General features: G+C 39.1%; 1 protein-coding gene across 1 annotated transcript in view; it reads left to right on the top strand.

The window, feature by feature from the left end:
• The window catches only part of MYLK (myosin light chain kinase), a 220034-nt gene that overhangs the window by 108411 nt on the left and 83903 nt on the right, over window positions 1-27720 (top strand). The window contains exons 11-14 of the mRNA XM_074593871.1: window positions 4149-4301; window positions 23620-23757; window positions 24395-24592; window positions 25816-26062. Coding sequence (XP_074449972.1) covers window positions 4149-4301; window positions 23620-23757; window positions 24395-24592; window positions 25816-26062 — 736 coding nt within the window. The remainder of the gene's footprint in view (window positions 1-4148; window positions 4302-23619; window positions 23758-24394; window positions 24593-25815; window positions 26063-27720) is intronic.

Raw genomic sequence — 27720 nt, 5'->3', positions numbered from 1 at the left:
TCCTCCAGTATGCACTGTGCCCCACTGCCTTTTTTCATGATGTTCGTTCTGCACTGACCTTTCTGCTCACTAATCTCAGATGAGTCTGCCCCTGTTCAGGTATAACCATGTTTATTTGGCATCCAAGCTTCTAACTGCGATTGGATCAATATCACAAGAAGGCAAAAGCTGGGGCATTTTTTTCAGATAGCTGGATTTCAAACCATTAGCATTCTGTAAGTGAAAGTCAGTCCATTAACTCTGCTCTTAAATCAAAAGGTGGTGATGCGTCTGAGTAACAGAAGCACAAGAAACTATCATAATAATAAAAATTTGGGACATCATATATTATTCTAAAGACATAAGCACACTACTTTCATTCCAGACTCCTAAAACATACCACTATATTTTAATGCTTTTCTGTCTTGCACCTGATTGTGATGCATAACTGTTTATATACCATTTTGATACAAACTTGAATGGATTATGAACAGTAGTTTAATGCTGATAATTCCATGTACACTCCTAGGGTTATTGTTGTGATATTCATTTGAATGCAAACATTTCCTTCCTGTCTAACAGCTAGCTAAATACTACAAACTTCTCATAATTATATCCATTATCAAATGAAGAAAAAAGTTGTGTTTATAGTCCTGAAATATTACTCCAAGCAGACATAACAATGCTTTTGGCAAAATGATTTGATGGAGTCTTTCATCAACTGGCCATATGAAGAAAACAGTATATTCACAGTACATAATTTGAGACAGGAAGACAGATTATGTTTTTTAAAAAAAGGCGTGTTACAAACTGCTGTCCATGCTTGGAATATAAAGCTTTTTACGTTCACAACCAATAGGCTGTGGAAGAGAAAAAAGAAATCTGCTGACAGCAATCACACACACTACTCTTCAAAATATAGCACTTCTGCAGAACTCCATAGAAATAAAAATCATTTGGGACAGGATGTGTAAAGTTCACAAGAAAATATCCAATGCAAATTGTCTTCCAAGCGTGAAAATGATAACAAACTAGAATTATTTTTTGAAAGGAATAGTGAGAAAAGTATGTATATCTTGGTGAAATAATGAATGTAAAGACCAAGTTATCAAATCGTAAGGAACATGAAAAAAAGGCTGCTTTGAGAAACAAATAAAAGATAGGAAAAAAGCAGAACAGTCTCACTCCTGGAGCGGCCAGCCTCACTTCATCAGTATCACTTGATGCTGAACAGCCTGTATGCTTTCCAGTCTGCCTTCCCGCCACCTTCAAGGAATCCTCACCACCTAAGAACTGAAAGACTTACGATAACTTTTTGTACAATGTTACATACAAGTGCTGCTTTAGATACTGAGCATTTTTACCAGCTGTGACTGCATACGAATTTAAAACATTTTGCAAGGCATTATATAGATTGACCTCTCTTTCAGGTCAACCAAGACAAAAAAATAGATGATGTGCATTGTCTATAATTACTACTTAGCATCTGTGAGGATGAGTAGTTTTTCCATGTTCATAGAGACTGCACAAATAAGAGCTACCTGACAGAACTATGGTTTTTATTCAAGTTCCTGCTCTTCTGTGCAGCTCTACCATCTTCAGTTTCTCTCTTACACTTTTTCCCTATTTTAATGATTTAAAGCTTTTTTCCAGCTTTTTCAAGATGGTTCTTTTGTCCTATTGCTCTCCCTCTGAGCTTTATTTTAAGTTTCTTTCTGAATTTTCATTGATATACTGTCAGATTCCCTGAAAGTAAACCTCTTGTGTTTTAGTTCTGGCCTTACCAAAGCCTTATAAATAACTTTTTACACATGATTTCTGTGACAATACTTCAGTATGTAACTCCATTTTACTTTAGCTTCTTTAAACACTTTATTAGTAACTTCTTTTTAAATTGCAGGAATTTAACAAGATCAGCCTATACGGCTGCATTTTAAATATCTTCCATTTCATACTGCTTTCTGTGTGCTTTTTTTTCCCCATAAGATGAATTGAGCCTCTTTCTGCTGAATTTAAAAACAGTATGACCACGACTTTAGCATAACAGTTCTCTTAGTAGTGTTTGGTTTTAGGATAGCTTTCTGATCTGTCCAGAAAGCTTTTAATAAATGGGCCAGGGGAAATTTTCCTTCTGGCATAACATGCCAGCAAAAAGGTATTTTTTGTTATTGTTCCTGCTGCCAAGCTGTCATGGAGAATTGACTGTTCTGCATCTGGAGAAGGGAACAATTCACTACTGTGAGAGTTGTTTTTATTAGACCAAAATATAAGTACAATGGACATAACTTAGAATCTTGCTGCACGTTATTCCTCATGGCTGATATACTTGCATTGGTTTTCTGGGGTCTGAGGAAAAGGCTATTCTGTAAGTGAATTCTGTGTTCTGTGAATAGTGCTGGAAAACAGTCACAGTTTTTTTGGCAGCTGGAGTGAAAAAGAGGATTACCTGATAAAATTTGAGGACACAGTGAAGGAGGCCACATTTTCTTTTTCCACATTGAATACTTGCCCTATTCATTTGCTTATTTACAATAGAAGTAAAAAGGCATTGTTCTGGTTTTGATGATGCAGCTTTTATCCTGAGTGTATTTCTGTTATGGTTATCATCGTAGCATCATTAGGCACCATTAATATTTTCAATGTCAGAATCGCAGACAGGCTCCCTGTCAGGTTAGATATTCTACAGTCAGACCGGGAAGGCAGTCCAGTGCCACATGTCCTCTTGCAGAAAGCTTTGTCTGCTTGGGCTTTTGCTCTACATGTACGTATTTGAATGTAATGTTATTGCCACACACAAAAAATATGTGATGGGACCTATTAGTTACAACAGTCTGTGTGGAACTGAGTGAAAGGGAGCTCAAAGGAACCAGTAATAAGAATATGTAACCTGTGAAGAAGGTGGAGAGATTTTATTCTAGAATTGGAGTCTTCTGGGCAGTTGATTAAATGTTCACCCTATTTTTTTATGCAGTATAAAATTTGCTAACTTAACAAACAGATAACTTATAAGATAAATAAAGGAACAAGATCATCTACCACATTTTATAATATACGTAAGTATTGGAGCATGCTGATATTGGCACATGTCTGTATTTCAAAATGAAACTTCATATGCAGATAGATAGTGCTTAGATAATGACTGCCTTCTGAGTTTGCTAGTGTTGAAAATCAGAGATGAGAGAAAAATCTGTCCCATCATTTAATTTATCCTTTTTGCAATGAAATCAATTTTGATCTTTCCTTTTGACCATAGTTTCCCAAGTGATGGATGTCTTTGTTTCATTCCTGCACAATTTCTCTGCAATTTCATCCTCTTCTCTTAGATGACCCTAATTTCCTTTTCCAGCATGATGTTTATGCACAGATACCAGGCCCTCTTAAGTATTGCATACACTGGGAAATCAACCAATGATGAGTCAGTAGTGGAAACTATTTAATATTGGGAAAACAAATTGCAGAAACATTTCAGAAAGTAAGGCTCAGATTGATGACAGTTCCTGAAACAATAGCAAGGAAACTTTAACCGCTCTTCAATAACATTTAAGCATGTTCCAAACCAATTCAAGGAACCAGTTTCTTAAAATGAACTTCTGTAATAGTCACATCACCACATATCAGACTGTACCTGTCTGTTACAGACTATACATACTGTAGTGTAGATTGTCTGCTTGTGTAAATCAGCTCCATTGTAGATTTTGCTGTCTCTCGTGGAACGTCTTCCACTACAAAATACTTGATGGAGTGCGTCAAGTGCTTCTCCATGCCCAACAGGTTTTGCACATCTAGACAATAATGCTAATATCTAGTTTCAGACAAAGTACAAGATGGAGACAATGTCCAAAGCAAACACACAAGGCATTTCTTTCCATATCCTCCTGAAAGAGAACCTATTCAAAATACACGGATAAACATTTCTCCTCTTGCTGCTACTAAAAGTAGCACCTAGTGAACCTATTAGCGAGATTTGTCTGACAACCGTATTCTGCTTTGTGCTTGGGATGCTGCTATTTGTAGTCACTAGAGAGCAGTGGCTGTGCACCCGAGAGCAGGATTTGACTCTGCCCTGTAATATACTGGCTGGTGTTAGGCATCCAGATTTCACTGAAAACAAGCGCTTTTGAAACTTGTGGCTGATGTATTAAGAAAATTCTCTTCCTTTCTGTCTGCAGACCAGCCAATTCAGTATGCCCATTCCACTTTTGAAGATGGAGTTGCAAAATTGACTGTCCAGGATGCCCTACCAGAAGATGATGGTATTTATATGTGTCTGGCTGAAAACAACACAGGACAGGCATCTTGCAGTGCTCAGGTCACAGTCAAAGGTGAATATCTCAGCCTGCTGTAATTACTGCAATGATACCAGCTATAATCTTTTTTTAAAAAAAAATATTGGATCCTTAACAGAAGTGGTTGTAAGTGGATTCCATGTTTTTTCTAAGCTGTTGTCAGCTGTGTACTTTTTTCTCCCCCTTGGAGGTGTAGGCAACTTAAGTGCTTAAGCACTGTGAAATGTAAATATGTATGTTTCAGAAAAAGGTATTAATGCTCTGACCTTACCAAGAAGGGCTTAGGGTGATACAGAGCAGTGAGGCTAAGTTTTTGGAAGAGGTGTACCAGTGTAGAAAAGGACTGTCGCTACTGAAAGAAAAATAAGCGCAATATCACCAGTATCACCCATCAGGCAGAGAATGTTATGGTGAGGGTGCAGATGCTACCCTCTCTCTTGAAAGGCAGAGAACAGAGACCAGTGCCAGGGAGTGCAATTATGATAGCAAATACTAATATTCTTGTTCTGCTACCAGGATTTATCAGAGAGAATTCCAAAGAGGCATGCGTCAGCTAATTGGGAGCAGTATATCTCTAAATAAGCAGAATTTTGGTAGTGAAAGTACCAGAAGAATATTGTAGTAAGCAATTGAGGTGATCTGTTGTCTCTAAAATCTGAGACCACCCTCTTTGCAAATATCAATAATTTGATAGCCTCAGTGCTGATTTGAGATAGTTGATTTGTCCATGAAAGCCATGATTCTGCACTAGGATCTGAAGACAGTCTGTAAGACCAGAGATCGCAATGAAAAGATAGCAGAATCCCATGGATAAATTGAACAGTGAGGTAGTATCAATCACTATGATGGTCTTTATTCTTATAATCTCACCTGGCATCAGTTTTTACAGGTGTTTTGTTTTATGGCCTGGAGACGATCAGTCCCCTCCCTCTAAAATCCCCCTCCCTCAGACTTCCCCTCCCTCTACAATCAAGCCTGTATTTGGTATCTGTCATCTGCAAATGATTTTGTCCTGAAGTTATAATAGTTTGTCACGGCCTGTCCAACGGACTGCTGAGTGTCAGCTGCCAAGTGAACTATTCTGTTTGTCTATGACCAAAGAATATCTGCCCCAAATTTGTACAGGCAGCTTGGTGGGAAATGTACCCTGACCCCTGGTATCCCAAGATTTGTCTTCATTTGCCAATGTTCTGTGGTGTTTTCAGCACTTCAGTGATATGCCTGCCCCTATTCTGTCTGTATGAATCCACTTAAAACCCCAGACAAGCTTAAAATGAAAACAAAGTAATTCTGGTAAACCTATGAGTTAATTTCTTGATTACCAAATTGAAAATGCAGTCATCCCTTCCCTGCCCTCCCCCTCAACCCCCTGAAAAAAAAGCACTAAGGAGGAAAACGTTGATTTAAAATAAGCCTCAAACTAATCTGTTCTCAAAGATGTCATTTATAATTTCTCTGAAGCATTTTATCTGCGTTAGCTAAGAGCCAATCAAGAGTGCCCCACCTCAAGGGAGCTGTCTTTGACATGGGACCTGCTGATTCTTCACTGGGACACAGAAACCAAAAAGATGGCCCCTCTCTTACTAACCATTTCTGAGCTATTTTAGGGTTGCCATACAACACTAACGTGGGAGCAATAGTGACCTAGCCTTTCCCTAGGCTTCTGTACTCTGCTGAGCTATTTCAGGCTACGTAGTCGCTGTTGCACAGAGTTGGATTGCTCTTGTACTTTAGCTAGTCTGGGGCTAGAAAGCTGCATTGCCACTATTATGGGGAGTTAGTTCCTCTGTTTTACATCCCATTCTATGTTCTGGGAACCATGGAATGTAGGGGGAAGAACAAGAGCAGAATTAAGAACACGCATGACAGGCTGTAAAGCCACATGTTCAACATTTTTACAGCTTTAGCTGTCCCCTCCAATTCCTCCCTAAAACTCATTATGTCCCTGTTGCCATGAGGATTACAGTAACTTTCCCCAAGACTCAGATCTATGTGGATTTGCCTGCCAAAAATAGTACCAAATTTAAAATCGTGATTTCCAAATCTCTTATCTGTTCATATTTTTTTTCCATCAGACCCTCTACCAAATGTTTATTGGCATTAGAGTTCTCTGAGACTCTGAATGATGCTTCTAAGGCTTCTCTAAATGCTCAGCTTTTGCAGACGGATTACAGCAGGAAATCAGTGTGCGTGCAGAAAGAGAGAAAACCAAAAATCCTCTCCTGACCAGACATGGATTTTTTGAATAAAGTCTGTAAAAACTGTTTCTGAATTGTAATCCATCTCTCTCCAGTTCCCTTTTGTCTCCAAGATGATTTAAGTTTTTCAGGGTTCATGCAGCGCTTAGTTTGTTCAGTCATTGCTGGAGAAATATTTTCCTTTGTATTTGAAAAGTAATTTGTATTTAATCTAAGAAGGAATGGATGTTCTTGGCATATCATCAGTATCCCACCAGTGTCAAAACTCAGCTTTTCCTTAACTTGCTACTGTGGTCCTTGGATATATCTTTGAGTCTGTCTGGATCTACCTTTCACTTCCTATTGCCGTTTTTGGCTTTGCTATTCTAATGCAGCAAGGGTCTCATGGAGGGCGTATCTGCTGTGATCACTGGGGACACTTTACCTGGAGTGAATTGTCTGTCTTAACAGTAAAACTCAATTTTATATTTCAAAGGCAAAAAGTTCCACCTTCTAAATTAAATTAAGCTCACAGGTAACTCAGAAAAGTCCCCCATCGTACAAGATGATACTTAAACCTGCTAGTAGGGTGTTACCTGGCCACATATTATGTTTTCTGAGCACGTTTTGTGCATTCTTTGTCCTTCCGAAGACCTGTTGCTTTGTTTTTGTCAAAGGAAATTTCCTTTTGTGGGATTATTGTAGGAAACAACATTTTAAAGGCCCTTTGCCCCCATAAAGGGCTACTGCTCCAAGTCCTGTTAAGCACAAGGCGGGGACTTTTTCCAGTACTTTCTGTGTGCTTTGCATTGGGCCCTGGATAACTAGCTAGGCTTATTGTGGCATAGCATTCCTTCTAAGTCATTAGTCTCAGATTCATTTATGGTTGTCTTTTGCTTCCTTAGTATTAAGCAGGATAAATTCTGCCTAGCACTGAGCAACCTCAGTCCTTCCTTGGTTTTGTATGGAAAATACTGAAGGTACTTAGCTGTTTGTAGGAGGCTTTTGGCACTGTGTCGAAAAAGACCCACACTTCATATGGATGGGGCATGAGAAATGCAACGGTTGTAAAATATTCAAACTAATCAGCCTTCTGCTTATTTAAGACAAGAACATAACATCTTCAGATCACTTAAGTAAATGATTTGAAGGCTGAGTGAATTGAGATAGATCCATTAGGTAGTCTGTGGAGAAACTAAGTTAATCAAGGTAAAGCTAATTTTGGCCTTGTGAAAGACTAAGTAGACTAAATTGAATCCTGACAGTCATCCTCCCCGTGACAGTGGTTTCTTACAGCTGAAATACAGGTAGAGATGAACTACAGAGAATGAGCAGCATTTCTTTGAAAAACCAGCCTAACAAATGTCTTTAGCATGATAACTTTTTCTAACAGTACTCTCTGGTGCACTGGATAAAATGCTAGATTAATTAGTCTAATGCAAAAAAACCTGAGAGGTGAGAAACATGGTCCAGGTTACTCAAACATTCAATGATAGACTTTCCTGATGTGGTACCGCTTGCTGCTCTGCAAATGTTAGATTTTTTTTCCTTTAAACTTATGCATCATTTTCTATACACAGAAAAATCAGAATTTGGGAGGCTTTGGGGCTGGTGTACAAATTTTTTTAAAAAGTTTTTAAACAACATGTGCGTGACAGTTGTTTCTGCTATCATATGTGCAAGCTAGGCAATTGGGTTGTGTTCCCATTTAATATTACTATTTTCATATTGTTTTATCATATGGAAATAAATATACAAGCCATTTTTTAAATACACCAGGCATTCCATTTTAAAAAAAAACCCAAAGAGCCAGCTCCTGAACAGGGATATGCAGGGTACATTCAGGTCACTTGAAATATGCAATGATTATATATTGATGGTGATTGTAGACACTGAAGTTGAATATTAATATTACTCAGCTTTTTAGCAGGGTGGCTGAACATTTTAATCAGTTTTTTATGAATAGGAAACTGAGGTGAGAAGTTAATTGCCTTTGGGTGCACCTATATAGTGAGTCAGTGCTTTGCCGTAGCTGTCACAATCAGAGTATGTAGGCGAGAAAAATAGTGGTAATACTCGGTATAGTTGGAAGGTAAGGCCAGGTCCCAGCCATAGTAACTGTTCTTCAGGTCTGTCTCATGCCTGAGATAAGCCTTCTGATATGTGGTTGCCTCTTCCAGTTAACTAATTGCTGATGAGGAATTACAGGTCAGATCCACCTGTAGAAAAGATGTGTCAAAGGGATATTTAACCACCTGACATTCACACCAATACCTGGGTGGACCGCACAAGTTTACAGGCTGCAGGAAGAGTGGGAATAGGGATGGGGCATGTCATGGGTTCAATCTGCTGCTGTGCCAAACCAAATTAATACGGTGTGTAGGAAGCTTTTGTTCTTTTGCAAACAGACTCTGCATGTAAGAGAGGCTGTTAATTGCTTTTTTCAGCTTTCTCTAGGTATAATATCAAGCTGGAGTGCTTATGACATGAGGGCTGACTCCTAGAAGAATATCCTCCTCTTGCAGTTCTGCAGTCAGTGACAAATAAAATATCTGACCCACTGCAGGCTCCTTGGGAGTTTTCCAGCCTCCTCCCACCAGGCAGCAGCATCACTGATTGATTTCAAGAGGGAGGACATGAAGCGTGGGTAGTGATAGCAGCAGCACAGGCTTGCAGCCAGGGTACTTTTGTGGGCTCTAACGCTCTGCAGCTACCCATTTTGCTGATGCCTGTCTTCTGCACACTGCTTTTTTGAAAAGAGGCCTAATACTGCCTGCCTTGGTGAGCAAACACTATTCAGCAAATGCTGCTGCTCCTGCTCATTGACTCTTGACCTCATTTCTCCCTCCCTGCCAGCAGTGCACTTTCCTCCCTTTCTCCCCCACCACTTTCTGTTCACTTTTTTTTTAGTGCAGCCTCCTCAACATAAGTGTCTATGTTGGTAAGCCTGTAGCCCTTGCAATCCGATTACTGTAGACATTCATTGATCATTGGATGAGCAGATTAGAGACACCTGAAAGCCTGTCAGAGGCCCTGCTGTAACCAGTTTATCAGAGCAGTGAAGGGAGATGCTTTCTGGAAAACCAGTTCGTTTTGTTCCTGTCACTCTTCCATCTGGCGTGAGGGGGACCGTAAAATATAACCAGGTGGAAGAAAGGCTTTCAGGTAGGAGTCTTTTCTTCCAGTCATGAGAGATGCTGTCTTTAGGCTGTGGGTTGTTTTTCTTTCTATCTCAGAATGACCTTTCTTAGACATTAATCTTTTAAAGAAGGTTATCACTGCAATAAGCAGCCTCTTTTGGAAGACTTAATTGAGAGGCTACAGCTTTTTTTCCTCTGAGATATGTATTTCTGCCTAAGGTAAATGAAGCGTGATGTACTTGCCAATACTGATGAAATATTTTCAATATTTTAATCTTTTCGAAGTCACTATTTGAAAGCATTTTGCTGTATTTCAAGCATATCGTAAATATAAAGGACTACAGAAGACTTTTCAAAATATACAAGACTAGTCTTGTTGAATGTCCAAAAGGCATTCTAGACCGGTAGCCTGCTGGAACCACTTGGCTATGTAAGAATTGGTTTCAGAGCACTAAGTGAAAGGGAGAGGTTTTTTGTTACTTTATTGAAAGGTTAGAGGTGTTGTGATCATCAAAGAAACTCTGTTCCAGTGCTTTCAAGAGTGTCCCAAAGTTCTCAGTCCAGCACTCTGTATTGGTCACTAACAGCTGCAATCCTTGTAAGATTAAGCTTCTTTTTTTTTTTTTAAAATTGCCTTCTTTCAGCACCGCAGGACTAAACATGAAATACGATGCCGGCTAGAGACCAAAACTTAAGGGCAAAAGCGAAACATGTGTGGAAGATTTAAATGGTATAGGATTTGTGCCATCAATATAAACAATGTTCTCTAAAGACAGCTTCTTGATATATAAATAATTTCCAGTAAAAGGGGAACCAAATTTGGATCCAAATGAGGGATGAGCAAAAGTTAAATGGCAGGAATTGCATTAATATTTCTTATAAATAAAAAACAAAGATGAGATGCTGACGGAAAAAAAAAATTTAATTTAAAAAGAAAAGAAAGAAGAAAAAAAACCAAACCACCCCTACATCTGATGGTCCTCTTAACTGTGAAGTGATCAAATGCTGTGAACGTTACCAGAATGACAGAAAACAGATGGCTATTATAACAGTCTTGGGAATGGCTGTGCATTGGCCAAGGGACAAACTGTCCCAACTTGGATTGCTAAATTCTGTAATGCTCTAAGTTTCAGCTGAAAAGTGGAAGTCATCAAAATACATATAAAACCTCTTAACTGAATATACGCCTAAGTAATTTTGAAAGCGTGATGTTACCCCAAAGAATGTTTCCAAGAGCAGCTGATGTGGATTAGCTAATGGGAACTCAAACAGTCAGCCATCAAACTAACTCATAGGATTAGCTCAATTTATAAAACTCTCCAGAAATGAGTGTTGTGCAGGTAGATTTGAGGTAGGTAAGCTGTAGGATGGGAGAAAGCCCTAATCGGACTTAATCACTGAAAATTGGTCCCAAAGCATGTGAGAGTTGGATGTAGTGTGTGTTTTTTGTGGAGGAAAATGGACTTGGTTTCTGACACTAAGCAACATTTCTGTCTGCATTCATTTTCTGGCCTTTTTCCTGCTTTTGTCGTGTAGTTATGAATTCACCCAGGTTATGTTACTTCTGTGAACTGACTTCCAACCGAGCTTCACTGAGCTTCCTTTCCATGACTACTACATTAACTTGAATTAATCAAAACAGTCCTGTTGTGCAAGTATTGGTAAATAAATGACAAAGAGCAAATGCTTATTTTAGTCACTTGCGTACCATCAGTCATGATACATCAGATGGAGTAGCCACCAAGGAGAAATTTAGACTGTAGAATGCTTATGTAATAATTGAAAAACATGACATCACTGGTAAAATGGCTAAGTGCTAGAAGTCACCCCTTTCAACTTCTAAGCTTTTCATCTTTAGTGCCTCATACTTGGGCAGAGTGAGAGTCACAAATGGAAGAGTACCTGTAGGATTGATGTGTTTGCCTTTAAACTACAAATCAAAAGGTGAAATACATACTTCAGCAAATTGTTTCCCAATGTTAGAATTAAAATTATAGGGGGAGCAAGACAGACTGTAAAGATATATCTTTGTTCTACTTTTTCACTTTTTTTTTTTAAAGATAATTAGCACTTCTGTTAGTGTGAGTTTTGTCCCTTTCTATCCATTTCTCTTGGATTGGGAATAGACATGTTGACAGTATTTAGAAGCCTGTTGAGTATCTTGCGTTACCAGCTGATGTAAAATGTATACACAAACAAACATATATATGCTCCAGTGCAAAAATCTCATGGAATTTTCACTTACAGAAGAAAGATTCTTGCGTAAGCAGAGGAGCATGGCCAATGCTTACAGAAAAGCAGAGGATGACAGGGTCACACCAAGTGTTTTGTCATGTGCTCAAGAAAATAAGAATTTAAAAAATGGCTTTTAATCAAAGGACTTGGTGAACTAACGGGATTGGTTTGAGAGCAGGGTGATGTGCACATTTCTTCTCAGTATAAATATTTTTGTGAATACTGTTATCAAAAGTATAGGGAAACAGGAGGACCGTGGAGAAGAGTTGGGAGTGTATAAGCAAGGGATATTCAACTCCAGTGGAAAGAGAAGAGCTGTAAAGATGAGAATTAAAGCATATGCTTTACGAACAGCATATGCAGGAGGAGAAGTAGGGCTGTAGGAAAGGAAGGTCCAAGTAAGGAGAAGTTGAGATGGGTTTGCCTAAGGGAAGCGTCTGTCTTTGAGTTAGGTGAATAAAGAGAAATTTGACAATTTAAAACACATAAGGTGGTGTATATAGAGCCAAGTAACGATGGCAAGTTCTTAAAGATATATTTCTTCAGTTTAGTGTTTAACAGTGTGTTGCTCAAGCATCTGACGGGGTTGCAGCATAGAGTCCCTAAGTTAGTATGGCCAACCAAACTGAAAATAAAGCTGAAAAAACAAATACAGGGGTCCCATGCTGAAATGTAGCAGGTCCTGCCTTGTCCTTGCTTGTTCTAAAGTCTATGCAGTTCTCTTGCCCTAAAAGGCAAAAATGTCCACATAACAGGAGAAACATGACAGAATTTATGTACATTTGGGATAGAAAATATATCTAACTAGGCAGATATACCACTATAACATCTGCTTTAGCACTTCTTGAGATCCAATATTGTCAAGCAGTGATATCTCACTTTTAGAAGAATAAGGTTTATATTTTACAGACTGGAAAAATGAGCAATTCAGAGATGTCTTAGCGCCTTAATACAGGTTATAGTGTGAGTCCTCATGAGCAGGTCATTGCAATAGAGGAAAGGAACAGAGGGCAGGCACTTTGTGTAGCTGTGTACTACTGGAGGTGTTTCTATGCAGCTTCATTTTAGTCAAGCCTTGACTGTCATTCGACGTACACAGACCTTGCCTTTTTTTTTTTTCCAGGGTGATGTCTTAGTTTGAGAGATTTTTAACATAAATTCATCAAGAAGAGAAAACTGACCACAAACAATGCCATACTAGAACTACCTTATCTTTTCTGGACTTAAATGCCAAAGAAGCCTTGCTTTAGAATTCCTTTGTGTCACCAACTTTCACACAGAAATACAATGTTGCAGTATTTCATTATTTTTTTCCTTTTTTCCTTTCTAACTTCAAAAGTTTCCTTGCTCTCAAACTGAGTCTTATTTGTCTTATTTGAGGCGTTCCTTAAAAGCATTCTTAGTACAGTATCCTTTTGATTACTCACTCAACAGAGTAAGCAGAACTATTTTAACATTACCACAGGTAACTATTCTGTTGCCAGTGTGGATCTGCCAGAGGAGGGAAGGGCTGAAGGGGCTGTAACTCCTTATATCAGTGACACCTTCAGGGACACTTGCACTTTATGTGACTGTCTGTTCCTATTGGGTTCCATTGCCTTTAAGCTCGTGCACGGCTCAGGCTTTTTTTTAATGGAAGTGCTATCTCCTATACACCGTGATACACTGAACTTAAGTTAAATTCTAGCTGGGCAGCCCTACAAAAAATTGAGACTGTACATGTGAAGGTGAAATTCTGCCTCAGCAGTATGCACGTCTTCACTGCTGAGCTAACCTGGCTTGGTCTAGCGTGTATGAAGCACCTTTTCTGCAGTTCTCCATGTCAAACTGGTACCTAGTGGTGGGGAATTGGTTATCAGTGGGCCAGCTGAGCTGCCTTATAAATGCATTTGGTAGGTATACACTCTCTCAGGCCTTCCATGGAGTTGCTGTCTGTGGCAGTTTCAAAAGAGCAATTAATTGATGTAAATAGCTTGCAAACAGGGTTAGTCATTAATAAGGCAGACAGCTCTGAAGGCAAAAGCAAACACCACTTCGGCTGCAAAAACTTCCAGTGAGGCTGTCACTGAGGAATTCAGTCTGCTGACTGCAAAGTGATCTGCTGTGAACTCAGCTGGCTACTTCGTGTCTCTGTCCCCTGCACTCGAAAATGAGATTTTTCCTGAGGAGGGGAAGTGGAGAGGGAGGTGCCGATCTCTTCTCCCTGGTATACAGTGATAGAATGCACGGGAATGGTTCAAAGCTGCGCCAGGGGAAGTTTAGATTGGACATTAGGAAGCATTCCTTTACCAGGAGGGTGGTCACACACTGGAACAGGCTTCCTAGAGAGGTGGTCGATGCCCCAAGCCTGTCAGCGTTTAAGAGGCTTTTGGACAATGCCCTTAGCAACATGCTTTAACTTCTGGCCAGCCCTGAATTGGTCAGGCAGTTGGACTAGATGATCACAGTAGCTCCCTTCCAACTGAAATAGTCTATTCTATTTTGACTGTTTCTCCCAAATCATGATTCTTACTGGTGTAGTCATCCTTTTGATAGTGGGATTTCTGGGGTGGCATGCTGTGGGTTGCAGAACAAACTGAGTAGACAAATCAGAGATTAAAACGCTGATGACCTGGTGATAACCCGTACAGAGGGAAAGACTCAGGAAAGAAGGAGCTGCAGAATAGAGCTGGAAGACTATCCTGCAGTAAAATAAATTGATTGCCAGGCTGGATAAAGTGGATCACGGCCTCCTTTGTATATCCTTAACCGCCCTGACTAGCGTAGGTTTAGGGCACTGTCAATCTTGGGTTAAGTTTTTCTGTGTAATGCAAGGCACAACATCCAGGCTATAACTTGGCCCAGCTCTTCAGTGAAAGCATCTCCCAAGGATATTTAAATCTTGCCTTCCATTTACAAAAACAGATTACAACTGCAGAAATAAATGGGAGATAGATGTATAAAGAACACTAGTAGTGTTAAACATCTAGTTCTCATGACCTAAGTTTGCAAAATGGCATACCAACCTGAGATCTTTAATAAGGCAGAAATATTCCTACATGCCTCAAGAACATAGAGGTCTCTCTTTTTTTTTTTTTTTCCCCTGGTATAAATAAAATTTAAAATTCTTGGAAAACTTGCAGAAAATATTTTGCCCATATCCCTTCAGGCCTGAGACAGAAAAACACTTTACAGGAAGAAAGACAGATGAGATGAGTGTCCTAATATCAATTTTCTGCCTTATAAAATCAGTTATTTTTTTGAGTTGATAGCGTTGTTAACTTGAGATCTGGTAACAGCTGGATTTATTTGCATTGAAACTATTTGGAGAGATGAAAGTCTTTTCAAGATCAAGATCTGCGTGTGAACCTGAGTCTTGCTTTGCGAGATTCTAGTGGAATCTGCTGCATCTCTCTTTGAGCTTGCTCACACAGAGAGCTTTTTGAGTTAAGCATTCTCCTCAGCTCAGTTGACTTATTAGCCACTGAGCCAAAATGATATTTAAACACCATAAATGGTAAATGTTGCTGAGACAGTCCTTTCGCGCAGCTCAGACTAGGCATTATTTGGCAGCGAACCACATGATTCTGGCAAACAGATTCCTTGAGTATAATTAAACCTCTTGTAAGACTAAACACTGCAAGTTGTTTGCAGTGTTCCGAACATAAGGCAGCAAACTCTCTATTCTTTGCATGTCCTTGACTTGTAACCAGTTGTAACGGTGATCTTGTGCAGCTGAGTTACTGCATTGAAGTACTGAAGTACTGCGTGTGTGCAGTGCTGGAGCTGACCCTGGCTGAGCTGGGGGCTGGACTAGACGATCTCCAGAGGTCCTTTCCAAACTCAGTTATTGTCTGATTCTGTGCAGTGTTGGGCATGCTGAAGTCCTGATATTTCAACAGGAGATGTCAGCATTCTGCAGCTCACATTAAAAAGTCTTCAGTATATCTGGGTAGGCAAATGAACAAGAAAATTTACTAGAATAGATGATGTCCATAAACTGTTAACTGTTTTGACTACAGGCCAGGTAAAACCCAGGTCCAGTGTTTGGACCTTCTTAAAGTTTGCATCCTGATCTGGATTTTCTTCTTCACTCCAGTTTCAACAGCAAATCTGGGAATGGAAATGCCACAGTGCAGTTATTGATTATTTTTTTTTCTTCTCTCTGAGTGTATAGATTATATATATCTTTTACCTTAGAAAGTAAATAGTTGGTTGCATACTTGCAGTTAAAATGGTAATGTGTATTGTACAATTGATTTTTAGTAGGTTGACTGTTCAGTACAGCATGAATTTTCCACTTTTACATATACACCTTCAACACAGTAACTCACCTACACTTATCAATATCAAGACGTTTACAGTTGTGTTCAAGCATCAAGTTGTGATCCAGGTCTAGATTTTAAAAAATTTAAGTATATTTTGGCTTAGTCCCACAGCTAACAGTAAGACTTCTCTTGCAATAATTTTCAGTCTGCTGATATGTGGAGGTTAAATTTATGTAAGGACTCTTTAAATCCTGGATTGAGAAGAATCACCTTAAATTTCTATTAATAGAGATTAATAGATAAACAGACGTTTGATGGGGCAGCTGTAGATGGATTAACTGTTGACTACACAAACACAGGAAAACAGAATAAGAGATTAACAGAAATAGTTGTGTATCAGGGGCAATTTTCCATTGCCATCCAAATATGCTGAGAATCTGTATTTTTGTAAGAAACTGGAAGAGTTTAAATTCTCCTTAATCTCTGTGGATTTAATGCACTAAGTGGCTTTTTAAACATAGATTTGGATGCTTAATAGAGTGTCTTTCTAATAAAAAAAATGAATCCTTAGGGGTAAGGCATTGCAGTGAGAAAAACCTATATTACTTTTGCTTTGTAGAAAACATATGTGGGTGTATAAGGTACCCTTTAAATGCGTTGCGTGCTATTTCTGGTCTCCCAGGCTGTGTTTGCCACTGAGCTGTGCATCTCACTACTTGCTGTTTCCCAACATTCATGCATATTGAAGCCTGAGGAAAGGCAAAAGCCATAGGAACCATATAAGTGGGATCATTGTGGTGGACTTTTAAATCTATTGCCCTGTGTAATGCGTTATCAAGAGTCTGTTGAAATGACAGAGACCACTGCTCACCAGAGAATGCTCCAGCTGGCTTTATGTATTATGCCAAGACAACAGCTCTGTGCTAAAATTGTTAAACTTCTTGATCTCATAATTTTATAAGAGCCTTTGAGAATTCAGTGCTCTACAAGCAGCCTTTCAGAAAATCAGTATCTTTTGTATTATCTTGAATGATTTGACCTGCATGAAACCAACAACTGTGGTTAAAAAATTGTGGCAGCTTTTATAAGCTACTGTAAAATGAACTAGTCGCACGGTCTGAAAACAAGTTACTGAAATGCGCCTGTGTTATATCAAGCCCACCCTTTGTAGTGCTTTCTGCTGTTCCTCATTAATTGTTTTGACATGATCCACCTCGGGGGAACTCGCTGCAGCAGCAGAAGTTGATTGGGGAAAGGAAAGAGAGGAAGAAAATTAACTGCCTGGGGTATCATTTTTTTGGTCACTATGTCAGTACTGATATGTGTTAACTTTTATATTCCTTCTTTTCATTCTTAGAGGTGAACCTACTCCTACTTGAATGTAACAAGAAGTAAGAGTGGCGAGGGAGATGTTAAATGGCTACAGGCGATTAGCGCGCATTAACATAATAGGAAGAGATCAGATCTCCTCTTTTTTCACATCCAGGTGATTAAGCTTGAAGATGCATAGACGTATAACAAAGTCATGCCCTTATGCTAATGTCAGACAAAATTTTCCTTAGATTCCAGATTTCCTTTCTGGTGCCAGATGTGCCATATTTTTATTGTCTGTAGTTTTGGCAGCAAAAATACCCTGCAGTGTTATGAAAGAAGTTGTTTCAGCCAGAAGCACAGTGACTTGCAGTATCTGAGCTGGGAGCTGGACCTGTGCTTTCTTCTTTCTCCTCCAGCCCCCTGCTTTGGGCTCTGAAGCCAGTTGTCACTGAAGAGCATAGGAATTTTGAACCCCAGCTGGGTTCATGTGGTGAAAGGGGCTTTGGAGGAATGAGGGAAAGCAAGTCCTAATGCTGGCCTTTCATTGTGTGTAGCTTGCTTATTTGTGTCCTGTTTTTCTTATCTCCTTGCCCTACATTTTCCTGGTGCAAGTCACAGATTTTGTTCCTGATGTATGAGGCTAGCTAGCACCTAGCTGTGGCCAGGGAATGTGAACTTCTACGGTTGTTACTCTTCCTGAAACAGTGCATGGGTTTTTGTGGATGGTTTTTCTTGTACTACTTTCCTGTCAAAATAATTAGCCAAATGTTTTCAAAAGGAAGTAGCATCACACAGTATCTTTTCACCATAAATGGGAACCGGAGTTATTTGCTTAATCTTGAAGGAGCAGTGTCCCTTCTTTTTCCAAGTACCTTCCAAAATCAAATGGATTGCTGTTTTCCAAACAAGAGCTGTAAAGGCTAAAATTGAAGAAGCCCTTGGGTATATTAAAATCAGTTGTGAAAATGTACCACTCTGCTATCTCATGGTAAAATTGTGAAATGTTAAGGCCTTCATCAGAGGAGCACTGAGTCACTGCATGGTGCTATGTAATAAATACACAACTAAAAACATTTACAAGCTTCAGAGGAATTTGAAAATATTTAACATTCAGACTTTATAATTTGGCCTCTGCATGATTGTATCAGTCCCTTTGAGAAAATGCAATGATTTTAGACTAAGACTAAATAACATATCTAGAACTGGCTGTGTTGTCTTGTGTAAAACATCTGTGACAACTAAAGTTGTCAGTAGGCCAGTTTAATTTTTTCCTAAGTCTAGAAGTCCACAATATCAAATTTTAAGTAAAGGAAGAAAAGTTACATGAAATAAGCACCTATCGTTTCTTAATGAACAAATAGCATTTATGTGTTTTTGTTAAGTCTTTAATTGTTGCTGCCAAGTCAAGAAACGTTAGACAATTTTTGTGCTTAAGTTGTTGGTACAATAAACGTATGCTACTGATCAACATACACTACTGAACAACAGTAGCATAAGATTAGAGATCCCCATTAAAAAAATATAAATTAAAAAGTAGGGGAGAATGCTAGTGTTTGGAAGAAAGCCTGTGCAATTTGCCACGGAGTCAGTCTTTGTAGCCATATATTTACTGTATCCTGTGTGTCACACGTTTGAGAAGGAATACTGGTTGCCTTAGCCATGATAACTTCCAGTTTTGGAGCTCTTACATACAACAGATTTAATATCTGTTGGTAAAGAAATGCCTTCGCTGCCCCTGTGCTCCAAAGAACATCAGCAGTAGAAGGGGAGACATTTTGACTCCTGCTTTGTAATAGGTTTTGAGAAATCAGGTAATACTTCAACAAGTGAATCAAAGTGTATGTTCATTGGTATATGATACATTTACAAGGATAGGAATGCCTTCAGAAAGGTTTTGATATATAAAGTTGCCTTTGTTTCTCTCCCTGGAATAATCCTCAAGGTTTTCATATTTCAGATTTACTAATCCATTTTAATGTTCCTCTGTGCGATTACTTTCAGTTTCCCCTAGTGAAATAACTCTTTCATCTCTCCAGTAACTTTTCTTGCACTGTTGAAGCTGTACCCTTTAAAGTTTTTGCTATTCATAGACTTCTGGGTTTTGATACTTACCATCATAATTTTCTGTTTAAGCACAGAACTGGTCTTCATACAAGGGATCAGCATAAACCTATGCAGTGCCTAAATTTAGCATAAACGCTATTTTTAAGATCTGTGTGATCATAAGGCACGTTCTGGCCTCCTTAATTTCAGTTTGACAGCTTCATTTACAAATAGTGAGCACTGATCAGTAAGTTGCTCTTTATCCTTTAATGCTGCAGGTCATTCTTTTAGGGGTAGAGCCCTCCACCCCCAGTAAAGCTTCTCAATGTCACTCATATCAGGTTTCCTCACCAGCGTAGGATACATATGCCTGAGATAATTTCAGAAAGTGACGACTAATTTTTTTGTAATCTTGTTAGGTTTGTGATTCATATATGCAATTACTGTGAATTATTTGCTTCCTTTTAATGTTTATGCAGCTCCGTGCAAGAAGGTGGTTTTATTCCAGTACATGAAACTTGAATTTCTACAGCACATGTTTTGGAGGAGTTAACATTGCTAAAAAATTCCTTTGGGGAAATGATTGTGCTCTATTCCTTCTGTAGTTGCTCACCCATTTCTTTTTAATAAGCCGGGGCTGTTATACTGTATTGTCTTCCTTGATTACAAAAATCCATTTATTTAGATTACATGGAAGAGGCTTGTCAGTCTAATAAAGCAAAGAGCCAGTTGCGAGGGATGTGGAGTGCTGCTAGTACTTAAACCTGTTTGTACCAGGGCTCTGCTGGAGGCAGCTCAGTCTGTTCTGGGAGGATTGTTGTTAGAACCACTACCAGCAAATTTGTTTCCTGGTCACCGCTAACTCTCTTGTGGGAGCTGTTTCAGCTCTTTTTTTGTTGTCTGTCCTTCTCTAAAGCATGAACTTCTCTGATCATACCCCAAGTCTGTTTCTCTGTTGGTCTAGAACCACACCTCTGTTTTTATTTTCATTTCCCTACTCTCCTTTTACTGCATATCTGCCATCTTGGTTTGCAATGTTATGAATTATTTCAATAAAAGAGATAACAGAAACATTATCATTTAAGTGTCCTTTTCTTTCTTTTTTTTTTCTATGTGTCTTTCCTGTCTTATTACTTTCTTGTTTTTTCCTTTTCCTTCTTTCTTCTTGTTTTCCTCCTTTTTCCCATTATATGGATTTCTGCTTTCCCTCCCAGGTCTGTTTCAGTTTGAAAGACAAAGGGATTTTCTGTAAGGCATTAGCAAAGGAGCATGTGCTGATATTGCTTAGTACAGCAGTTGTTTGAAGCTGTTTCCCTGAGTAAACAGTACAAAACAGATGAATATGGTATCCAACTGCATGGCTATTTTCTACACAGCGTTAGTCACTTACAAGCAGGTGCTATAGGAAGTCCTAAGACTGATCAATGTGGCCTGATGGTGAATCAGGCATTTCGGAGTAGTAAGTCCGTAACACCGAGCTGAGTGGGTCTCGCTCAAGTCCCATATTTCCATTCTCACATGCATCAATGTCTCACTGCTCAGTGCCAAGAAAAGACCTACAACATATGCCAGCGAGACAAGATTTTGGCTAGAAAAAGCTTTGCTAGAGAAGAGGAAAAACTTCCTCTTGAGGCGGCTTCCAAATTTACATTGAGCTCAAATAACCCTGGGACAAGTTTAACTTTCTGCCTCCAGGAGCTTTGGTGGACTTGCTCAGTGAGGTGCTTTCAGTTTTTCTAATCACCATCCTTTTATGAATGGTGGTTTTTTTCCAGCCAGGCACTTTGTGTTGCTGTAATACCATTTGGGATGATCTCGGTATACCTTTGAATATTTTGAAGGTGGAAATAAGCAAAATTAAGCTATTTTCATGTATGGACAGAAAGTAGAGTTGGCATTTTAAAGGCAAGACGTAAGACATCTGAACTCAAGCTAAACAAAATAAAAAGTGTATCCAAGTGACCGATAAATATTTATGACTTCTTACATTTGGTCATGATCACTGCTTTGGCTTCAGAATTGTCTTTGCCCAGGTTTTTAGAGCAAAAGTATCTCTCCTGGTCTAGTGCATCATATAGGCCACAGTTAAATGATCTTGCTTCATAGCCTCTGAATCTAAGACAGAGGAGACCAGTGTGGATACTGGAAATTATGTATCTATCACAGATAGATTTTACTTTTAGGAGTGATTAATTTAACTCCAGCACTCATCATTTGTTTGTACAACCTCAGAAAAAAAAAAAAAAGCTAATCCAACAGTTTGTTTTGTGATAGATGTTGATAACCTCAGATTTCAGTCTTTCCCATCATCAGTCAGCTGGCTAAGTGTAATACAGCAGAGGAGTACAGACTCACAGAATCATAGAATAACAGGTTGGAAGGGACCTCAAGGATCATCCAGTCCAACCTTCTTGGAAAAAGTACAGTCTAGACAAGGTGGCCAAGCACCGTCTCCAGCTGAATCTTAAAAGTGTCCAATAATGGTGGAATCCACCACTTCCCTGGGGAGACTATTCCAATGGCTGATTGTTCTCGTTGTGAAAAATTTTCCTCTTATGTCCAATTGGAATCTCCCCAGGAGTAACTTGCATCCATTACCCCTCGTCTTTTCCATGTGACTCCTTGTAAAAAGGGAGTCTCCATCTTCTTTGTAGCCACCCTTTAAATATTGGAACATGGTGATAAGATCTCCCCTAAGCCTCCTTTTCTCAAGGCTGAACAAACCCAATTATCTCAGCCTTTCCTCATATGGCAGGCTTCACAGTCCGTTGATCATCTTAGTCGCCCTTCTCTGAACCCTCTCCAGCCTTTTTTGTATAGCAGGGACCAAAATTGAATACAGTATTCCAGGTGTGGTCTGACAAGTTCTGAGTAGAATGGGATAATGACTTCATTATCCCTGCTGCTGATGCCCTCATTGATGCAACCCAGCATCCTGTTAGCTTTCTTAACTGCTGCAGTGCACTGTTCACTCATATTGAGCTTGTTGTCCACCGGGACACCCAGGTCCCTTTCCACAGAGCTGCTCCCCAGCCAAGTAGATCACAGTCTGTGTTGCACTCCTGGATTATGTTTTCCCAGATACAAGACTTGGTCTTGTTGAACTTCATAAAACCTATCCAGTTCTTCCTGCAGGGTGGCTCTCTCTTCTGAAGTGTCCGCTTCCCTACTCAGTTTCGTATCATCAAGGAAACATCAGGGTACACTTGATCCCATCATCTGGATCACTTATAATTATATTAAACAGTGTTTGTCCCAGTATTGATTCCTGGGGGATGCCACTTGTGACAGTTTGAAAAGGAGATATTTACCACCACCCTTTAGGGGTGGCCTGTCAGCCACTTCCCCACACACCACATGACCACTTGTCCAGACCGTAACCCATTCGTTTCTCTAGGAGGAGGCTGTGGGGAACCGTGTCAGAAGCCTTGGAGAAATGCAGGTAGACAATGTCCACTGCTCACCCCACATCAACCAAGCAGGTGGCCTTGTTGCAGAAGGCAATCAGGTTTGTCAAGTACTATTTGCCCTTGGTGAATCTGTGCTGGCTTTTCCCAATCATGTGCTCCGTTTGACTTGTGAAAGCCCTCAGGTGGATTTGTGTCGGAACTTTCCCAGGGGCTGAAGTAAGACTGATGGACCTATAATTCTCTGGATCTTCCTTTAAGCCCTTCTTGTAGATGGGTGAACTCAAACCCATTTGATATTGACCATCTAACAATCCAAATGGTTTGTAGTTTCATACAGAGTGGTGAATCCTATATTCCTGTGAGTTTACATTTTTAACTCATCAATCATGAGAATAGCAACTTGTAAAATATTTTAAAATTTTTATGTGAATTTAGCAGTGATTAAAGGCATTGAATTGTTGGTTACAAGTTTTTGAGGGGTTTTTTTTGCACCTGAGCATGTGTACTTGGGGAAAATGAGTGTAACTTTCTGTGTGATGCTCTATGATATTTGTTACAATGATTTAAAAGGATCCCTGGAGGAAAGACAGTTCCGTTCCCATTTCTTGCCTTTCTGCTTGGACTACCGGCAAGGCAAAACAGCTATATTGGGTAGTTTCAGTGATTTTTGCCTTCTGAGAGCTGAAACAAGACCACTGACTCAAAATCAGTTTGACCCCAGAGTGAGTTAAAATTGTTCATGAAAATTCCAGTAAGAAACCACTTTTGTTCTCTTCTTGACTTCACAGAAAAGAAAAGCAGCAAGAAAGCAGAAAGTGCACAGGCTGCCAAGTTAAACAAGACTTTTGCACCCATCTTCCTTAAAGGCCTGACTGACCTCAAAGTAATGGACGGAAGTCAAGTGATAATGACTGTCGAGGTATCGGGTGCGTAGCTACAGAACAGTATTATTTAAAAATTTTAGACCCTGCTGCAAAGTATGTGCTTTTTTCCACTGACCTTTTCTTTTTGCAGGTGTCTTTGCATTTGGAAATAATATTTCAAGGAACCAATTTTCTAAAAAGTAAAAGCTAGGTTTGTCTAATCTGATCTTCAGAGTGAATGAACGTTATGCAGTGTTAATGTGTTCAGACCTGTACAAGTGTTTCTTTATTGGAATAATGGTAATAATAGAGTTATTATTGGGTCCTGCTGTTGAACTAAAACTAAGTCTCGGTGGACTTGTAATAGCTTTTGTTGTGAACCAAACAAGATTGAATTCATGTCAGCTGGGGTAAGATTTGTGCTGCAGAAAAGAGCAGTCCTGGTATGAACTTCGGTAAGAAACCCTTGATAACCCCTTTGTGGGATCTAGAACTCATTCTCCCTCTCTATTGTATAGATGTTTCCCTTATTCATTTGTATTTTAACTGTAATACATTACACAGCATCAACAGAGCTAATGAGATTCCTGAAATTGCAGGAATCAGATGGCAAAAAACAACCAACCTTGTTCATTTTCTTAATCAATATATGGTGGGGTTTTGTGTGTGTCTCTGATTTTCATTGTTCCCTATTTTTCAGCTAACCCACCTCCTGAAATTATCTGGCTGCACAATGGAAAAGAAATCCAAGAGACAGAAGATTTCCACTTTGAGAAGAAAGGCAATGAGTATAGTCTGTACATCCAAGAAGTATTTCCTGAAGACACAGGCAAATATACCTGTGAAGCCTGGAATGAATTAGGAGAAACTCAGACCCAGGCTACATTGACGGTACAAGGTATAAAGTTCCACCTTAGGAAATGCTAAAAGAAAATAATTCTAATGTACTGGTGGAGTGTCTATTTAAAGTACATGAGTGTTTATAATGTCTGTTGTGAAAGATGCTAGGAGTTCTCAGCCTCTGCATCTGAATTAAAAAGGATATTGAGCAGAAGCAACTTTAAAAAAATCTTTTCAGTCTGGAACATTATGTTACTATTTCAAAAATGCATTCCTGAGTCCTATTCCTAGGGACAGTGCAAAACTTTTGCTAAGTGCAGCTTCAAATTATAACTGTAAGGCTTACTTAGCTATGGACTTAATGTAAACCATTTAATGATGTTTTTCTTTCTAATTAAAGCCCTGAGTATTTGGAAAAGCTGTCTAGGAGCCAGGTATCCTGGTTTTAATATTAGCATTGTAGTGGTAGCAGGTGAGGAACACATGATTTCTGCAATTTGAGAACTAGGTGCAAAAAAATTGGCTTTGAATCTCCACATATGATGTAAATGCCACAGTAAACAGTGAAGTACCTACAAACTTCCTGTGACTGGGAATTCACTGCCTTCATGAGAGTGGACTAGACTTGCTGTACGCCAACATTTTCCCATAGTCATTACTAAGGATTATTGGAAATCGATGGGAGACTTTTATTATTTTTAATGTAAAGGATCTTAACCCCAGGATCTCAGTGAGCTGTGCCTCCAGGGGTGGGTTTGTAGTCTGTTGTCACTGTCTGCTCTGAATTCAGACCTTCCTCTATTCTCCAAGCTCCCCTGAGATCTAGCCTCAGGGTCAGTCTTCTATATTTAATGCAATTTTATGCAATTGTTAATGATGATTTATTACATGAGCTCTCAACTGCACAGCAGTGATAGTACTGTCACTTGCCCTTAAAGCTATTCCTACCCATATTCTCTAAGGACAAATCTTCAAGATTCCTTTTAGGGCAGCTTTAAAGTCCCTTTGTTTAGCTCCTAATATAAGCCTGGATTAAGCCAGTAAAGTGACAAGTAAATGATTACTTTTAGTACCAACACAAGTTACTGCCAAAATTAAAGCCTGACTTATTTTCAGATTACAAACTTATACCCTGCATGTTCAAAATAACTTTGCTTGCCTGTGATTGCGTTCCCTGAAATTAGTTAGCTTATTAGTTACAAGTTCCCTTGTATTAGTTACAAATGCCTTATTAGCTTTGGCATTTTCTCCTGATTTGTAAACTGTGTTTGTAAACTACAGAACCTCAGGATGGTATTCAGCCCTGGTTCATTAGCAAACCGAGATCAGTGACAGCAGCTCCTGGGCAAAATGTCCTTATATCCTGTGCCATTGCTGGAGATCCTTTCCCCACTGTTCACTGGTTTAAAAATGGACAAGAAATAATGCCAGGAACAGCATGTGAAATCCTGCAAAATGAAGACATCTTCACACTGATATTGAGGAATGTGCAGTCTCATCACGCAGGACAATATGAAATTCAGCTCAGGTATGTTTGCCATGAGAAGAGCTTGAAGAACGCAAGAGTTTCCTCCTATTCACACAAAACAGTAGGGTACTAAAGGAACAAATTATTTCTGAGGGATGAAAAGAACCAGTAAAACTCAAAGAGGAAAGAGGAAACACAAAAAGAGCCAGAAAGAAGGACAAAGCAGTACAGAGTTTCCTTTTGGGATCCTGAAAATCAAAGTTTTGTGGCAGCAGTATGGGAAGCAATTTGGGTTTCTAGCAAGGAAAACCACAATCAATGTCTTGATTTTGGAGTTATCTTCTATTATGTTTGGCATCTCTCTGGGTATTTGTAAGGATGCCTGCTTTCCATGGGAACAACCTGATCAGGAAGGGCCATTCCACAAGATTATGATCCATACCATTAATGGGAGAAAGTGTTTCCTGGCCATGTTTGAAATGTCGGAACTTTATGTGGAATTTGTAGTCTCCTTTTTCTGATGTATCTTTGAAATGAGACACCCTGATGCTTTGAATTTCTTGTCATTCCTAAAAAATTTGGAAGAGCTGTTTTGAATTATTTATTTTTCTGGTAAAAGAACTGTCCTTTAGATGAAGAATCAGATTTTCTGGTTCTTTACCTTGTCGAAAGTGCCACAGCATTTTCCACCTCCAATGGTGAAGATGGGATGTAATTACATATCCCCTATGTGGTTATAGAAAACAGTGTACAACTTCAAACATTCTATGCTATTTACTGTGCATAGATGTATTGCCTTAGTTGGCTAATATTTGTGACTTTCTTTTTTAAAATTAATTTAACCGTCATGGATATTTAAATCCATTGCACTGGAAGAAAATTATCTGCTCTGTTCTACACGCCAGCTTTTTAGTCCAGATGGACTAGTCCAGTAGGCAGTTTAGACAGATACTGCCCAGTATTACGAAATGTTCTGCACCGCTTGCACTTGCCTGGCTTTATGGTGGTTTTTTGTCTTTTTTCATGCTATAAACTAGTTTGTTTTTTTTCATATACTTCAGTCTAGCACAAAATTTTAAAACTGAATTGTCCTTTGCCTGCAGGCAAATAAATTACACGTCTTCCTAACCCAAGGAGGGAGCGCGTTTCTTAATAAATTTAAACTGTTTAGCCTCTAAACAGTGAGTTTAATCTTTTATAGTTATAATTTATTTTCCAACCAGTGTAGCCTGAATGGTAGACATATCACGGTGTGGATGCCTCGCTCTAAGGTATGTTTCCATAGACTACCACAGGCAGCCACAAACTAGCCTCTGTATATTTTAGTATTTAAAGTCAGATGAGGCACTTACTTTTCCCCAGGAAAGGGCACTTTAGAAAATTATAGCCGTTGTTTATCAAGATTTCCTATAATGAGGTTTTTCTACACTTAATTTCAAGTCTTATTACTAAGATTTGTGTGGCTAGAGCCATACGTGTCATGACCTTTTTGCAAATAAGATCTTCAGTAGATTTAAACCCTTTCTACTCTGCAATAAATTGTGAACTGAGTCATTTCAGGGCAGTTGGCTTGTTCATAATCAGGCCAGGTCATCTAGGGCATTCATAATGCTGATTTGTGAAGGTCATATCTACATACATCCTTGCATCTAAGAAAAGTCTCTTTGGGGATCAGTGGCGTTTCTAATACTCAGCACCTCTGGTGGGATTAGAAATGT

The sequence above is a fragment of the Larus michahellis genome, chromosome 7 (genome assembly GCF_964199755.1).
Source record: "Larus michahellis chromosome 7, bLarMic1.1, whole genome shotgun sequence".
NCBI lineage: Eukaryota > Metazoa > Chordata > Aves > Charadriiformes > Laridae > Larus > Larus michahellis.
The sequence above is the reverse complement of the archived record's forward strand: the minus strand, read 5'-3'. Positions and strand labels throughout refer to the sequence as shown.